Genomic DNA, 18,157 nt, shown 5'->3' on the forward strand with positions numbered 1-18,157 from the left:
TCACGAGCTCCTCCAATTCTAGGTCCCTACATGAAATCTATCACTTTTCTGAGTCTATAGTGACACAGTGAGAGCGTTTTTCACAACCAAAAGGAACCGTTTAGCTCATAAAAATCAAACCACATCATGCTTCCAACATTGCCAGAAAATAACACTGTTTGATTCCTGAGATGCCATTATCCAATTTTGACTTTGAAGCGATGAGGTTATTGTAACTAAAACCTGTGGTAATAACCTAGAACTTTCATATCAACAGCCCCATACCAGAGGCAGTAAGTGGCACTGCCTTTCTTCCTCTCTCTCCTCCTTCCCCCTGCTGGGCTACAGATATAGTAAGGCCTCAAGACTACTACAAAGCGGTACTTGTGTTGGAACTCTCTCTGTCTCGTTCTCTTGAGTCTCAAGTACTCCAGGCTGACTGCAACCTCACTGTGTGGGCAGAGATGACCTTGAACTTCTGATGTTTCTCCTCACAGTTCCCTTTTATGTGGCACTAAGGATAAAACATGGCTTCACACATGCTAGACAGGCACTCTACCAACTGGACTACATTCCCAGTGGCCCACCACCATCTTCTAACAGCAAGTACTGATTGAGTCCTTAAAAGACAATTTGTCTCTCTAGCATCTATCTCCCATGCTTCTCCTAGAACCATCCTGACATTATGAACTCCCTTCTTCTTGGTGGGCAGCAACACCATGCTTGTCTAATCCCTTCCCTCCCAAGGATTCTAATAGAGGGATGGGTTAGGGACCTTGGTTTACTGAGAATAATCCCCAGGCTTTCTGGCCAACTTGGGGGTAGGGAACAAGATATTATCCTACCAAAAGCCCCCAGAAAGCTTAAAAGACAAACATATTTGAGAATAATTGGCTGCCATCTTGAGTCTGTGACAGGAGTGCCTGCTCACCAAATCGTCTGATCCTGATGCTTTACCTGAATCCCTGACAGTTTTGTCGCATGACTGACAGAGCTTCTGCAGGCTTAGTCATTGCTATGCTTTTGGTTGCAAGCAGAAAAAAAAAAAATACAAAAATGAATCAAGGGTCCAGAACATGCTAGGCTTTGCTCTGAGCCTGGAATGAGGGAGCAAGGTGGATGTAATTTGGACCACCATGGAAAGCAGAGGACAAATGAACTATGTGTGATGAGGCTGACAGAAGAGAAACAGAGTCTCTCAGGAAACACAGAGAAAAGCCCAAAGGAAAACAGAAGGCCTGGAGAGGTAGTGTCAGAGGCGCTGAAGACAAAAATGTGACCAGACTTTGTGAGATAGGAACGCTTAGAAGGTTAACACTGAATACACAGTCAGAACAGAGCAAAATACAGGCTTTTCAGTGAGGGGAAAATTCATGGTGATATTTTTGTCAGCAAACTAGGTATCTTTGAAATGATTACCTTTTCAAGGGAATAAACTTATTTATATTTTTAGAAAAACTAAAGGGAGAATTACCTTTCTTTTCTGACATACAAATAGAGAAACATCATAGTGCTGAGCAAACCTTTCTCCATCACCTTGCTCACATGATAAAACCAGCAAACTATTATTGTTAGGAAGGCTCTGGCCTTTGCTTTCATCTTGCTGCTTCAGCATGACAGGGAGTAATGCCAACAGGGAATTTGCACACATGAGGAAGGTTGACTGAACTCATACCTCAACAGCTAGGATCACCCATCCCAAGCCAAAGGCCTCTCTGCTATAAGACATCTCCATGCCAACCTCTAAACTTCACTTCGTGTGGAACAGTCAATGGCACCCAATTGGAACCCAACCAAATTTACCAAAGCACAGTGAGTGCTTATAACAAGAGGCAGTCATATTGGAGCTCAAGGGCTCTTCCCAGTTCTTATTTCTATTTTTAACTCAAACTCTTAAAATACATTCAAAAATTTAAAAACATTTTGGTAATGATTTTAGAAGAAAGTAACTTTTTGTTTGTTTGCTTGTTTGTTTGTTTTAAAGACGACGGTTTCATGTCGTCCAGGCTAGCCTGAAATTTGCTATGTGGTCAAGATGGACAATGGCACGCACTCTACTAATGGAGATATACTCCAAGGCCTAGAAACAACTCCTGTTACAGCTACTTTAGCATCGGAAGCAAAGTTTGTGGTTACATAAAATAAAACTTATAATACCTAAAATAGGCCAAATCTGCCACACATGTAAGTCACTTCCCTCAGGAAATGTTTATAGGTTCCATACACACCTACTGGGGGCTATCAGCAGCATGTGGGTCACGGCAGGAAACAGTCAAATAAAAGTTTAATGGAATCAACAAACTAGCCTCAAATGTAGTTCCGCACATTTGTCTTTAGAAATGCATACTATGGAAACACTGTGTATGTTTGTATCTATTACTGAAAGAAGCTCTCACTTTGTGGCCCAGGCCGGCCTTGAGCTCACGGCAATCAAGTGCTGGGATTATGGGAGCGCACTAGCACTCTTGAGTTGGATTTTTACAAAATTTAGCACAGTGTATTGCTTCACTGTTCAATACTATATACTCAGAGAATTGCACAGCGACGGCCACCTGATTGCGCATTTGCCATCTTTCTCCCTCAAAGCCCACAGCCAGAAATGGGGCAAAAACATGGATATCTGCTGCTGGTGAGAAGACTCATCTCCCCTTCCACCCAGGTCCTCTACCATGTGCTGCAGACTGTGGGTTACCTGTGTCAAGGTTATTCAGAGCCATAAGAAGTCCAAGGCCGGTGAGATGGCTTAGTGGATAAATGTGCTTGCTGCCAAGCCTGACAACCTAAGTTCAATCTCTGGGATCTCCAGAGAGAGAACTGACTCTCACAAGTTGTCCTCTGACCTTCACATATACCAAGAACACACACACACACACACACACACAGTTGGTGTTTCAAGGCCAGGTTTCTCTGTGTACCCCAGGTTGGCCTCGAACTCAGAGATCGCTTGCCTCTACCTCCTGAATACTGGGATTATGCATGCATCACCACTGCCTGGCAATGTAAATACATTTTTGAAGTATAGGAATTTTGTGGTATAACTGCTTGTGGTAGACTTCAGATAGTCTTTTCCCCATCCGGACTACTAGAAACACTTTTTACAGTAAAACAAAAATGAACAGGCTCTTGGGGAAGACGCGTGGTCTGCCTGAAGCTTGCAAAGGTGAGACTTGTTGCTTTCCCATTTCCTCCCGGACCTCTGCTGTCTGGTGGCTTTACATTACTCCACTCTGCTCCGAACACCACATGTCACAGCCAAACCTGTTGTGATGGTCTCTGGCTACAGACCTTGAGGTCCCTGTGCATGAGTCCCTTGCTGTGCAGAAACTCCACGGCCTCTGCGATCTGCAGGAAGATGTGCAGGCACACGCTGCGCTCCCTCTCCTCCATGCTGCAGCGGCGGTTCATCCAGTCTTTAAGGTTCTCCTTCCTGCACAGCTGCATCTGAATGTACAGATACACTTTGGGGGAACTGGGCTGCAGCTGGTCCACAGTGTTTTTGGTGAAGTCTAAGCTTAGAGTGGTTGGCCTGGTAGGAGAGGTAGACAAGGTGGCCTCTGAGGAAGACCTGCTGCTGGAGTACTTGAAGTCAGTTAGCTTATTAACACAGTGGTTGCCGGCATGCAGCCGGCTCATTCTGGGGTCCTCCTTACTGGATGCGTTACCACAGCCAGAGTCTTCAAACACTATGGAAGAGGAGGTTCCCTCCCTGGACCTTGTGTAGGGAGACGCTTCAGAAGGACAAAGCTCAAAAGAGTGCCCCTCGTCATGGCCATCCACAGTACCGTCTTCCACATCACACTCCATCAGGCAACTGTCCTGGAGCTTGTGGGCTGCGTCTACCGACCCACTGTTGTCTCCACAGTCTGTCCCCGAGAACTCCAGGGGAGAGAACTGGCTCTCAGATGAGCTTGTCTCGCCACAGGAAATGCCCACTGAGAATGACTGGCTTCTTTGAGGTGCCGGAGCTATGACTTCAATATGTTCTTTTGTAGAAAAAGGATCCATCCTGCGGATCTTGACAGATGGTGCGTCCATTGGGCTAGGGGAGCTGAGTGGCCAGTCTGTGCTAAAAATGGGAGAAATAGAAAGAATTGGAAGAATATATGTCAATTTCATGAGACCTGGACCTTGGTTTAAAATGTTTCATTTATTATAAGTACACTTATTAAAAACACAAAGGGTTTAAATAAAACACCGTGTGGGACAAAGAATACCTCATCTTATCCCTTTTCACAATTTTTATTTGAATTTAATATTATTTGAGCTTCATTTTATTTGTTTTAAATTTGTGTATATACATGTTCGCCTTCTTGTCTCTGTGTACAATGAACACAGGCAGTACCTGTAGAGGCCAGAAGAGGGCACTGGATTCCCTGGAACTGGATTACAGCAGCTGTGACCCTCCTGATGAGGGTGATGTGAACTGAACCCAAGTCCTCTGCGAGAGCGGCAAGCGCTTTTAACTGCTGAGCCATCTCTCTAGCCCTGAGAGCTTAATTATATACTTGAAATAGTTATCTGTGTGTACAAAATATACAACAGGAAAGCAACACCAATGACAGGGTTTCTTGAAGGCCACATTCTGAAGCTCCTATGCAAATTTAAGTAGCTCAGAGGCCTTGACACAAGAGGCCACTTTCCTTTGTCCTGGAGTCTGTAATAGGTGTTACTTAACAAGATACCTCCAGGCCCTGAACGCTCTGCAGGCATGTTGCTTCATTATTCTTCATGGGGGTTTTTGAGGGGATTCCTTCCTATAGATAAAACAGGGTGGTATCGGCAGGCTACTAAGTATATGTACCTTTTAAAATTGAAATAGCCAGTCAGGCAGTGGTGGCACACACACCTGGCAGAGGCAGATGGATGTCTGAGTTCAAGGCCAGCCTGGTCTACAGACTGAGTTCTAGGACAGCCAGGCCTATATAGAAAAACCTCATCAACAACAAACAACAAAACAAGTGAACACACTTGAAATAGTCTAAAACTGTTTAAAAAGGAGTTATAAATTGTTAACTGCCAAGTGAGAAACCGCATAAAAAAGAAAAAAGGATGAATGGATACACACAGAAGAACCTCCTATTGAGAAAAGCCATGTAGATCCCTTGATTATCATCCATATTTATAACAGCCTGTTGAGAAAGCCTGGAGCAAATCTCAAGCACTTAGCGAGTGGTGAGAGAATAAACATGATGATACAGGACAGAATGCTACAATGTTTTTTTTTCAGGCCCTGAAAATGACATGTTCACAGCAAAGGAGTCACATGTTCACAAAAAGAGACACTCATTTGGAAGTCCAACCAAGGTACCTTTCATCTTTCAGCCAGATCTCGTCCATCTCTTCTTGCCACTTCTCTGGTGGAGTTTCCAGCCATGCATTGAAATACCGCACAATGCCCGGGTGTTCCAGCTTCGCCAAGGCTTTCACCTCCCGCATTACCTTCTCCCGTGCCAATTCCCTGAAATACAGAAGACAAGACAGTTTGTCCATATCTAAAATATTCAATATGTCCAATGGTGAAAACAGAAGAATACAGTAGAGGTATCTGTGAATACAAAATTAAGAACATATGAGTTAGCCTGTCATATAGTAGGACTGAGTTTCTTTTAAAAAGTGTATTTTAGGTTTTTTTCCCCCATTCTGGAAATAACAGTTATAAATATACTTATTTTCTCATCTAAATAAAGTTTCTTTGATGAATGAAATCACTATTGACTCTTTTTTAAAAAAAATTATTCACTTTACATCCTGAAATTATGCCCTCCCTCCTCTCCTGCTGTTTTCATCTTCCCTCCCCTACTCCTCAGAGAAGGGGAGCCTCGGGTTTAAGGAGACTGAAGCACTATTGACTCTTAAATGTCTGTTGGTCCCCAGGAGGAAGAGTCACCTGGATAGAAGCTTCTGGGTGCACCCGTGAGGGACAGTCTGTGTAGATTATGTAAACTGAGGCAAGAAGACCTGTCAACTGTCAGACAAGAGGAAGGATGGAACCTGAGCTGCAGCATCCATTCCCCTGTGCTCCCTGGCTGCAGCAGCATCCAGTGTGAGCAGCTGCCTCATGCTCCTGCCACCAAGCCTTCTCTGGCATGATGGGCTGTCCTCAAACAGACCAAACAAACCCTCCCGTTGGCCACTTTTGCCAGGCACTCATTATCGCAATGAGGAAAGTGATAATAATATTAGATTTAGACACACTTAACTGGCCTGGCACTCCTGAACCTCCCACCCCAGCCTCCTGAGTATTGAGACTACAGGCACGTACCACTGGTCCAGGGTAGTTCTTGGATATGGAACATCCCTGCACTACAGGGAAGTGATGACAACTTCATAGTGGCCCACTGGGGATGTGATTAGAAGAGGATCTGAGGTCCAGGCCTTTCTCCCAACCACGAGGTGAACTGTTTTTCTCCATCACACATTCTCTGCCTTGCCACAGGCCAAAAAGCAACAAGGCCAGCTCACCATCAACTGAAACCTTGGGAACCCTAAGCCAAACCAACAACTCTAAAGTGAGTTGTCTGGTCTTTTGTTGCATTAAGGTAGCCAATGAATGCAGTGTAACAAAAGAATTCTGGAATGCTATGACTGTAGCATTATACTTGCCTCTGGTGGATCTTGAGTTAAGAATTTACAGAGATGCCTGTGTACGTAGGCTGTATGATTTTGGTTAATGTGTATGTGAACATATAAAAGCCAAAGGAAGGTTCGGGTACCCTTCTTAAAAGGACTATCATAGTCCTTTTAAGGCAGGTTTTTCCTGTAGCTTGTTTTTTATTTGTTTATTTTAAACCTAGGCTAGACACCAGCAAGCCTCAGCCATCCCCCCATGTCTGTCCCATCTGGAACTAGGGATCCAGCTGTGTGCAGGATGCCCAGCTTTTTATCTGGGTGGTGGGATCTGAACTTTGATCTTCATGCTTGTGCCAAAAAGGCATTTAACCTCCAAGCCATCTACATTGTTAGTCTGAAAGACACAATTTAAAGCAATCTGCAGAGAGGGCCTCTGAAAGACCCTACCCAGTAGGGTATTAAAGTGGATGCTGAGACTCATAGCCAAACTTTGGGCAGAGTGCAGGGAATCTTATGAAAGAAGGGGGAGATAGAAAGACCTGGAGGGGACAGGAGCTCCACAAGGAGGAAAACAGAACCAATAAATCTGGGCCTAAGGGTCTTTTCTGAGACTGACACCCCAACCAATGACCATTGATGGAGATAACCTAGATCCCCTGCACTGAGGTAGCCTGAGACAGCTCAGTCCCCAAATGGGCTCCCTAGTAAGGGGAGCAGTAGCTGGCTCTTTGATTACCTCCTGAGGGGGAGCAGCCTGACCAGGCCACAGAGGAAGACTATAAAAGACAGTCCTGATGAGACCTGATAGGCTAGGGTCAGATGGAAGGGGAGGATGTCCTCCACTATCAATAGACTAGGGGAGGGGCCTGGGAAGAGATGAGGGAGCTAGGGAGGACGGGATTGGGAGGGGATGAGGGTGGGGCTACAAAGTGACTAAATTGTAATAAATAAAAAATTATATTAAAAAAACAAACAAAAATGTAATGATAAAACTAATACAAAACCTTATTAATTTAACAATAAACAGAATATATTCTAAAAGAAATAAAAAAGTAATCTGCAGCTTACAACTTTAAGATACTTGTTACCCGGCAGCACTCAGAACTAAAGAGTTAAAAGGAGAATCTACACTGTGACCCTGGAGCACAAGGAGGACATTTTACTTATGAGATGACATCCAAGTTTATTAAAAGGTATCCGTTACCTGTTGGGGAGACGGATCCTCTTGATAGCATAATTGCAGTCATCCACTTTGTTTTTAGCTTCAAAGACAACTCCAAAGCCACCACGACCCATGCACTGAATTGGCTCAAAATCTGTTAGATATCTTAAAAAAAAAAAAAACATACATTTTTAAAGTTTGAAATAGCTTCAAATGTTACAATAACATTTAAATAATGAACAAAGGCAGCTCAATATTACGTCATCAAACACAAAAGCATAAACTCTGTAAACTGTCAGAATAAACTTCATAAAAAACATAGCCTAATTTTTATTAGTAGTATTCAAAGTTCACCTGTGTGCATAAAAAGCAAACACACATGCTTATATATTTCACTCAAATAGACAGACAGATAGATAAATGGCCTTACTTAGTAATTACTTGTTCTTACAGTAGTTTACTAATGATCTGTTCTGCCCCAAACTTCCTGTCAGCTACCAAAATACCATCTTCATCTCTAAGCTTTTGCTTTCTTTGGCATTTCTGACTGTTAAAAATGTTCTTTAGCAGCTGGGCACAGTGGCTCATGCCTATAATCCCAGCGCTTGGAAGGCAGAGGCAGGTGGATCCCTGTGAATTTGAGGCCAGTCTGGTCTACAAACTGGGTCAGGATAGCTAAGGTTACACTGAGAAACCCTGTCTCAAAAGAATTCTTTTTCTTTAACTGTATTTCATTGCTTATACATTTCCTCTAAAGAAAGTTTCTATCTTAATTATATTTAAATACTCGACGGCTGGAACTCTCAGTAGGAACCAAAGCTGATGCGGGCAGGGTTGCCTCATGGGTCAGAAGGCCCACCATGGAAGGTGTTCAGCTAAGCTTAGATCAGCACTGCTACCTGCAAGCTGTCTCCCTCTGGTGCCTCAGGGCAGTCCTCTCCAGCCTCCCAACAGCTTGCATTATTGCCATGAGCCACCACGCCCCCTTCTCTAAGTTTCTTGTCAGGGTCAAAGGGGAAAGTCATGATTATATTTTCTCACTTCAATCCAAGGTCAGGTTGAAGTTGTGTTCCTCATGGTGGAACCCGATTTCATAATTTTTAGGCTATGCATTCCGGGTACCGTAATGAGAAGATGAGAGAAGACAGGGGTCTGACCTACCCTGTGCATCACTCTTTCTCTCTGGTTCAGGGTTCTTGTTCCCGCCCTGTGCTCGCCTGGGATAGCTCCTTCTTTGTACTCCTTCATTCTGCTGATCTTACCCATCTTAGTGTCCCCACAGCACTGTCCACAGAACTTACGGAATGCACTAACTTTCGCAGTTACAACAAAGTTGATTTATCTCAGCACACTGCGGCATGGGGACCATAAATATGGGCAAAATATTTCTGTTTCTCTTTGCATTTCTAGAACCTGGATACTACCTGGCAAAGGTCTAACAAGTATGTGTTCAGTAACTGTGAGAATTAACCTACGCAGGCCAGAGACTATTGCAGCCATGCGGGGTGGAGACTCTGCCGTTGTACGGTGTCACTCTTAGGAAGTATGTTACAACTTGTACACTCATGCCAATTTAGTACTTGCCTCAGCTGGTCAGAGAACAGTTAAGAAGGAAACAGAATTGATGTCAACCCTCCCTGGGCCAATTACCCTCACAGAGAAGGAGGAGCGATCACCTGAGCTCTTAAAAATAGCTAGTCAAGGAGCTCAGGACAAATCCACCTCCCTAAGTGCAAAAGCCCTCAGCAGTTCAGCGGCCAACTGTACCACCTTCTGATGCGCTAAAAGAGTGACATCTCATGCATGACTGAAGACTCATACAACTTCACAGCTGAATCCACCAGAAGCTGTCTGTATGCATCAACACTTCCTAGGACTCTTACCGGGACACATATCCTGAGCTTTTAATGTCCGTCCAACTAGTCTCACTGGCATCAGCACTCACGGGATCGTATTTGTTTTCAGTTTGGCACTGAGTTTCAGACTCCTTCCTTTGCTGAGAGGGCAGAAAGCAGTTACTATTAGCACAGCTGAACAGAAGTCACCTATCATCTTAGCCTAACGTCGAAAGACAAAGGACACTGAGACAAAAGCACAAACACAAGAACAGCAAATCTTTTTACTATATTTCAATAGGTTTATGTTCCCATTGCCACACCTCCTGTCAATAAATGGATTTTTGTTTCTCTTTAATTTTTTTAAAAAATTAGTGTGTATGCATGTTTGCTTTCATTTATGTGCATGTACCATATGTATGTGTGTTCAGGTGCCCACCCTGACCAGAAAAGCATGTCAGATTCCTTAGAAATACAATTAACATGTGGTTGTGAGATGCACTGTGGGTGCTGGGACCTGAACCTGGATCCTCTGAAGACAAGGGTCTTAATCCCAGAGTCATCTCTCCAGCCCTTGTAGATCCTTTAAAAATGCTCTGACAACAGGAAACTGAACTTGGCAATGTCTCTTTACCAACATCTAAAAGATTTTCTAGAGCAGCTGTTCTCAACATGTGGGTTTCATCCCCTTTGGGGGCCAAATGACCCTTTCACAGGGGTTACCTAAGACTACTGGAAAGACAAATACTTATATTATGATTCATAACAGTAGCAAAATTACAGTTATGAAGTAGTAATGAAAATAATCTTATAGTTGGGGGTCACCAGAACATGAGGAACTGTATTAAAAGGTCACAGCATTAGGAAGGTTGAGAACCACTGCTCTAGGGGATATTAAAAGTTAGCATGGTAGTGGCTAGAGAGATGGCTCAGGGGCTAACACACTAGCTGCTCTTCCAGAGGACCTAAGTTCGATTCCCAACAACCACATGGCAGCTCACAATTGTCTGGAAAGCCAGATCCAGGGAATCTCATACAGACATATATGCAGGCAAAACACCAATGAACATAAAATAAAAATATTTTTTAAAAATTAGCATGGTAAAGAGCAGGGGTAATCATGGCTCATCTATTCAGTAACTGATTTCTGTCCTGCCAGGTGCTATGTAAAGGGCTGGAGAGCAGGACGAGTAACTAACTGGTTCCAGAATGTCATCTCCAGGCAAAAAGAAATGAGATAGTCCGTACTGAATGCATTAACAAGGAAAGGGGGTGTTTCTGACATAAGCAGGGAGCCCAATTCAGGAATCTAAGGATCCAGGTGTGGGCAAAGATGAATGCAGAACAGGAAGGGCATAAATCACCCTTGCATATCTGAAGAAGGGTGAACTTTGTTCTAACAAGGATGTGAAGGCAGTTATTAGAGGTTTAAAGCCAGGAAATGCACGTAGAGTGGGAGATGGAGAATGGCTTGCAGACAGGAGTAGACAAGAGTCATGAACCCAGGTAGAAGATATTTCAGCAATCAGTTGACTGGTATCTAGGAAATGAAAGCAGAGATAAGGACGTGAAAAGAAAACTGAAGATCCATAGAAAGAAGACCGTGGCAGATCTGCTGACCAGTGAGGAAGAGAACAGTTTGGTGGAGAGAGCGGAGCACTGCAGTCTGAGACGGAAAATGCCAGCGGGACAGGCTGCGGCTGGTATGGGGTGAATGAGAACAGTCTGAGATATGGCTCATCTGAGGTAGTTGGATAGGTCTCACTAGAGAGTCATTCCAGAGAAAGGATCTGGATATGGGATCAAACATCGAATCCCAGTACCCAGGAAGCTGAGGCAGGTAGACTGCTGTCAGTCCCAGCCAACCTGGGTTACAGGCTGAGACTCGGTCTTAAAGACCAGAACATGTGAGGGGACTCTGTGCACCTGAGGTGCCCAAGAAGGGCTGAGGAAAGTGAAGCCCTGGAGGATCCGCTCAACTTTCAAGGAGAGTAGGAGGGTCTGGGTCAAGGAAGGCAGGCAGGACAAGTCAGAGAGAAGCATGCAACAGTGGCATCACAGGGGCTTGCTCAGGGGCCAGGAAAATGTCCACTATGCTTAACAAAGATCATCTAAAGCTCTAGTCAAGGTGAGGCTTGTGAGCTGTAAGGAGTGAAAGCCGGAATACAACGGCGAGAGGGCTGAGTGAAGATGACGCAGCAGAAGTGGGGTACAGCCATGCCCTGCATCATGGCCACTCATGCGTGGACAGTACACGTAGCACACAACAGTGCCCCCAGAAATGTGTCATTATGTAAAAAGAATTTTTTATAATATTTCTTTTTTTTTTAGGATTTATTTATTTATTATTTATACAGTATTCTGCCTGCAGGCCAAAAGAGGGCAGCAGATCTCATTCTAGATGGTTGTGAGCCACCATGTGGTTGCTGGGAATTGAACTCAGGACCTTTGGAAGAGCAGTCAGTGCTCCTAACCTCTGGGCCATCTCTCCAGGCCCCTAAATAGATGTTTTATTTTTATTTATGTATATATGTGTGTATAACTCTATGCCAAGGATATGAGGACACCTGTGGAGGCCAGAAGAGGGTGTCAGATCCCCTCTAGCTGGAGTTATAGGGGGCTGGAGAGATGGCTCAGAGGTTAAGAGCACTGGCTGCTCTTCCAAAGGTCCTGAGTTCAATTCCCAGCAACCACATGGTGGCTCACAACCATCTATAATGAGACCTGGTGCCCTCTGCTGGCCTGCAGGTGTACAGGCAGACAGAACATTGTATACATAATAAACAAACAAACAAACAAATAAATCTTAAAAAAAAACCTTAGAAAAAAAAAGAGCTGTCTAATGTGGGTGCTGCAAAATGAACTCAGATCCTCTACAAGAGAGCAAGTGCTCTTAACCCCTGAACCATCTCTCCAGCCTTCCCCACAACATCATAATAGAGTTGAAAACAACTGGCTAGGATTTTCTTTTGCTATGTCTTACCTATTTCAGATAACACTGTGTCACAGTCACAGACTATGAGACTGCAGCCTAGCAGCAGCAGGCTGTGTCATAGTTTTGACTGTGTAGATTTGTGGAAGTACACTCTAGGACCTTTGCACAGTGATAAACTGCCTAGCAGCACAGTTCCTGGACTGTGCCTTCCTGGCTAAGGCATGGAGATGGTATAGGGTGATTCTATGGTAAAGTACATTAACCTCCCCTCCTCTAAGTTTTCTTTCTTTTTGTTGTTGTTTTTGTGGTTTTTTTGGGGGGGGGAGGCAGTGGGAGTTAGAGATAGGATTTTTCTGTGTAGTGTTGACTGTCCTAGACTCACTTTGTAGACCAGGCTGGCCTTGAACTCACAGAGATCCTTCCCTCTGCCTCCTTGAGTGCTGGGATTACAGGCATGCGCCACCGCACCTGGCTCAAATATTTATTTATATTTATTTTATTTGCCTGAGTGTTTTGTCTGCATGTGTCTTGCTGTGCCATATCTGTAGTGCCCACAGAGGGCAGAAGAGGGCCTCATGTCCCTTGGAAGTAGATTCAGCATAGCCACATGGAGGCTGGGAATTGAGCCAGGGTCCTCTGGAATAACAGCCAGTGCTCTTACGTGCTGAGCCACCTTTCCAGGGTCCTTTGTCTAAGTTTTCTATTCCACGAACACTTTGAAGCTCATTAGGCTGAAAGAGCACCTTACCCTGTGGGGCTGAGGATGGAAAAGCCTGCGCACGATAAAGGTCGTGGCTGCGATGCAAAGCAAGATTGTTCCAAATATTTCCTTCCACCAGTGCAGGAGAAGGACAGGGTCCTTCTTGCGGATGTTCTTGCTGTAGTGTGGGCTGTCCAGAAATCTGACTGTGATCTGTGTGCTCCGCTTACTCCTTTCTCTCTTGTAATATGGAAGATAGTAACCGTTATCTGAGCAAACAAACATCAAGAGTGTTTTGTGTTAAGGCAACAATAATGGTTCTTTTTCTCTCCCTCTTCCCCCCAAAACAGCCTTTCTCTGTCCTCGAACTTACTCTGCAGACAAGGCTGGCCTTGAATTCAGAGATCTGCCTGCCTCTGCGCCTGCCTTTGCATCTCAAGTGCTGGGATTATAGGGTGCGCCACCACCACCCGGCCAATTTACCTTCATCTTAATTCTAGTAATTAATTTCAAAGAACTGAATGAAACAAATGAAATGGAATATTTTCCATTTATGGGAATGATACTTACCATACGGATACTGTAGGATTGAAAGTGCACCATTACTGTATTCTTCATGGGAAAACTTATCATTACTTAGACACTTGTCAAATTCATCAGACCCAACCAAGACAGGAGTCCTAGAAGGAGAATCTAAAGACAATGTGAACTATTAACCATGTGACTTTAATAAAAGGCCCTGGCTCATTCATTCACGAAGCTGACAGTTACCCAAATCAAGCCTGCACTAGGAAGATGACTTACACTTGCAGTCCTAGCTCCGGCAGGGAAGGAGATAATCTGAGCTCAGGAGCAATGTGATCCCAAAACAACAGATGCAGAAAGTGCCATTCAAGGAGCCACTAAAGGGTCAGTAAAGTGGGTCACTGGGTAAAGGCATCTGCCACAGAAGCCTCAAACTTGAGTTTGAGCTCTGCAACCACATAAAGGTAGAAGGACAGAACTGCTCCACAGCTGTCCTCAGACTGACAGATGTGCAAGGGCTTGCATTCCCATAATAAAATTAAACAATTTTTAAAGAAGCAATTCAAGTATAACATTTCCAATAAAAATCCCAAAGGTGTGGGAAGATAACTAAAGAATTTGGCCCAGTACTTCAATTCATTTATTTGTCGCCTCTCTCTCTCTCTCTCTCTCTCTCTCTCTCTCTCGCCTGCTCACTCTGCGACAGGGTTTCTCTGTGTAGCCCTAGCTGTCCTGGAACTCACTCTGTGGATCAGGTTGGCCTCCAACTCAGAATCAGCCTGCCTGCCTCTGTACCACCACAACCCGCCATATTCTTCTTTTTCTAACAGTATTTTTGTTAGTTGGTTTGGGAGACAGGGTCTTTCTTTGTAGCTCTGGTTGGCTGGAACTCCAGTTAGTTCGAGGGTGACCTCAAACTAACAGAGCTCTGACTGCTTCTGCCTCTCAAGTACCTGGATAAACATGTGCTTGTTTTTCTTTTCTTTGAGATAGGACCGCAACCTGACCTCACACTCAGGTTGAATAGGACCTTCAGCCCCTCCGAGCCTCCTGCTCCCACACTTCAAGTGCTAGGAAGCTGCAGGCCCATGCTATCACACCTGGCTTACCTAGAGACTTCAGGAGTATTTGTAAACTTTCCAAGTGACTTACGGATTAAGGGCTTCCATTTGATCGTCGGCAGAGGAATAATTGCATTTTCGCTATTGACAGATTCCAAGGCCTTCGGGCTTGTAGGGAACTTTTCTGAGACCCTGACGGATGACTGCAGGTACAGCTGGCCTCTGTACATCCCTGGGTCAACCAAAAATATGTCAGCCACGTGATAGAGGGTTCTGTTTTGTTTTTTTTTTTTGGTTTTTTTTTTTGTATTTTTTAAAGATGTATTTATTCTGTATACAATGATCTGCCTGCATGCCAGAAGAGGGCACCAGATCCCATTAAAGATGATTGGGAGTCACCACATAGTTGCTGGGAATTGAAAAGGACCTCTGGAAGAGCTCTGCCTCTGTGATGGAGTTCTTAAAAGTTCACTTTGATTTAATGCACTTAGATGAACTTCACTTACTTCTTTGTCTGCTACACAGCTTTTTGTAGAAAAAATGCTTAAAGCATTTCCATTTGACTCAACAAAACCCAAGAGCATATATAAGGCCTGTACAATGTTCCTCAGTGAATAAATGGCACATTTTCAGTAACAGAAAACCATTCCAACTGAAACATTAAAAAATAAGATTCTGGGTGCTTCAAGAGATGAAATGACTGTCTCCGTAAGAGTTTATCTAAATAACTATAATTCCAGGCCCATGACTAACAGTTTGGCCATACACTGCTGCAACATATGAATGATATTTTATTTTATTTAACCAAAAGGAGAGACCTCTTTAAGTCCATAAATATATTATTTAAAGATATATTTGACTTGTGCATGTTGCCAAAGATATATATTCCTTCAGATGACAGCTTTTCATGGACACTGGGTTGATGTATGGGTGGCATATCACTGATATAACTTTGTGACAATTTAATAACCTAAACTAACCCAAATAGATACCAAAATTTTCAAAATATATTTATATGATATGCTCAGTAGTCCAGAACCACAGAAAAAATTTATTTTTCAGAAAACCTGTGATGATATGAAATAAACAAATTATAGGATAGCAAACCAATACAGATGTGATAAAGGGTTTTTGTCTCTACATCAGTGATTCTCAACCTGTGGGTGGTAACCTTTGGGGAGCAAACAACCCTTTCACAGGGGCTACCCAAGATCATCAGAAAACAGATATTTATACTATGATTCATAATAGCAAAATTACATTTATGAAGTAGCAACAAAATAATTTTATGGTTGCATGCCACCATACCTTGAGGCACATAAGGGTCACAGCATTAGGAAGATCGGGAACCACTGCTCTACCCAGTGAGAGTATTTCTAAGCCTTCCTAATGTAGGTGATGAAAAGAATATACTATACTAATTAGGTTGCAGAACTGGACGAGTGGAAAAACTGCAAGAATGCAAATCAAGGCACAGATGTCAGTGTTAACTAGATCAAAAGAATGTACTTAGTACTTCAGTGGACCTCTCACTAGCTAAATCTACCCACCTAAGTACACACTGTTCTCTGTGGCTCCCCGGGCAGCCTCTACAATGTCTTCCTCATCTTCCAAAACTTCTTCATTAGCCGTGTAACTTGTATCATCAAACAGACTGATGGGGATGACTTTGCCGTCCCTCACCAACCAGGCAGATGCAATTGGAGTACAAAACTAGACAAAAAGGAAAAAAAAAAAACAACATTTAGCAACTTAAGCAATATTTAAGTGGGTTCAACTTGTAAATGTCTTTTACTTTATTTGTTCTTAATTATCCCTTCCTTTCTGTGTGTACCTGTGTGGTGTGCATATGAAAGTTGGATGTTGATGCTATCTTCTTGAGTTGCTTTGCACACTATTTTATTTATTTTATTTTAAGTAGATGGGTGTTTCACTTACATGTATGTTTGTGCGCCACTTGTACTCCTGGTACCTGCAGAGGTCAGGAGCTCTACTACAAATGGAGTTACAGGCCATTGTGAATAGCCATGGGGGTGCTAGAGGCCCAACCTGTGTCCTCTACGAGGACAGCAGCTGCTCTTCACCACAGTGCCATCTATCTCTTCAGCTCCTCCAACTTATTTTTTGATACAGGGTCTCTCCCCAATTACAGGAACTCACTGATCAGGCCAGGCTGACCAGCCAACGAGTACCATGGACCCACATTCCTTCACCTTCCCATGGCTGGTACAGACCTGAATCCCCAGGACTGGCTTTTTGTGTGGGTGCTAGGATCTGAACTCAGGTCCTCATGCTTACACAGCAAGTACTTACTGACTCAACCACCATGCTACACCACAAAATGTCTCTTAAAGTCACAATTTTAAAGCAGAAAAAAAATGTGTTAGACAAGTCAGACAAGGGCTGGGGGACAGAGCTCCTGAATCAGTGGTCTCATACCTGGTACTCCCATTCTAGGCGGCCTCCCTTCTTACTAAACGCCATGACCTTCCAGTCAGCAACAGAAACTTTTATCACCGTGTCCAGCATCGTAGCTTCTTGTTCTTCCACATCTGAAATGATCTTAGAGTCTTCTTTGTTTCCGCCCGGTTTTAAGGTGCTCTCAATGAACCCGGCTCTAGTTTCCATGTCTGGAATATACCGAAGTTCAAAGTGGCCAACACTGAAATTCCACCTTAAATTTACAAAGGTGTGTTTTAGAATCCTGTATTTAAATGAAGGGACCAAATAACACAGCACTGTTTTTTGAAGAAGACAGAATAATTTTGTGATGGGAAGACCTCATCGTAACTTTCTGGAAAGGAACACAATGCTGATTTTTGCCACAAGAGGGCCTGAGAGAACCATGCAAACAGTCATTCTGAGGTTATAGACTGGAAACACTTATGGCCGGATGTTTTCTCAAAAACTAACACGTATTTTTCACAAAGCACAACAAAATCACATTAAAATAAGGTGGCACGCAGCCTGCCTCAATTTCTTAACTACCTGAGCACAGTAAACTATAGCTCAACAAATCAATGTAAAATGCATCAATTTTAGATTCTAATGAAAAGATGACTACAGAAGGAACTTAAACTTTTTTCAAACATCGAAAGCCTACTGTCAGCTCTCTACTGACCAAAATATGGTGGGTCACTCTGTCCTAGGTGTCTGTGTTCTTATCCATAAAGCAGCAATGTTTCATCCATAGTTAGCAAACAGAAAATCCATGTAACTATTGATTTAACTACAGTGTCATGTCACTTAGATATAAAATGGTCTAGCTATTGATTTTACTAGAATGTCATATCACTTAGATATAAAACCCTCTAGTTAAGAATTCTGAAATCCAGTGATATATGTATGTATATATACATATATATATTCATGTTTAGGAACATGGAGCTT

General features: G+C 43.3%; 1 protein-coding gene across 1 annotated transcript in view; it reads right to left on the reverse strand.

Moving 5' to 3' along the window:
* The window catches only part of Eif2ak3 (eukaryotic translation initiation factor 2 alpha kinase 3), a 57,373-nt gene that overhangs the window by 9,550 nt on the left and 29,666 nt on the right, over positions 1 to 18,157 (reverse strand). The window contains exons 5-13 of the mRNA XM_021657524.2: positions 17,207 to 17,441; positions 16,318 to 16,480; positions 14,859 to 14,999; positions 13,752 to 13,874; positions 13,230 to 13,450; positions 9,595 to 9,707; positions 7,754 to 7,876; positions 5,288 to 5,437; positions 3,265 to 4,045 (exon numbers count right to left, since the gene is read on the reverse strand). Coding sequence (XP_021513199.1) covers positions 3,265 to 4,045; positions 5,288 to 5,437; positions 7,754 to 7,876; positions 9,595 to 9,707; positions 13,230 to 13,450; positions 13,752 to 13,874; positions 14,859 to 14,999; positions 16,318 to 16,480; positions 17,207 to 17,441 — 2,050 coding nt within the window. The remainder of the gene's footprint in view (positions 1 to 3,264; positions 4,046 to 5,287; positions 5,438 to 7,753; positions 7,877 to 9,594; positions 9,708 to 13,229; positions 13,451 to 13,751; positions 13,875 to 14,858; positions 15,000 to 16,317; positions 16,481 to 17,206; positions 17,442 to 18,157) is intronic.

Source organism: Meriones unguiculatus, chromosome 5 (genome assembly GCF_030254825.1).
Source record: "Meriones unguiculatus strain TT.TT164.6M chromosome 5, Bangor_MerUng_6.1, whole genome shotgun sequence".
NCBI classification, from domain to species: domain Eukaryota; kingdom Metazoa; phylum Chordata; class Mammalia; order Rodentia; family Muridae; genus Meriones; species Meriones unguiculatus.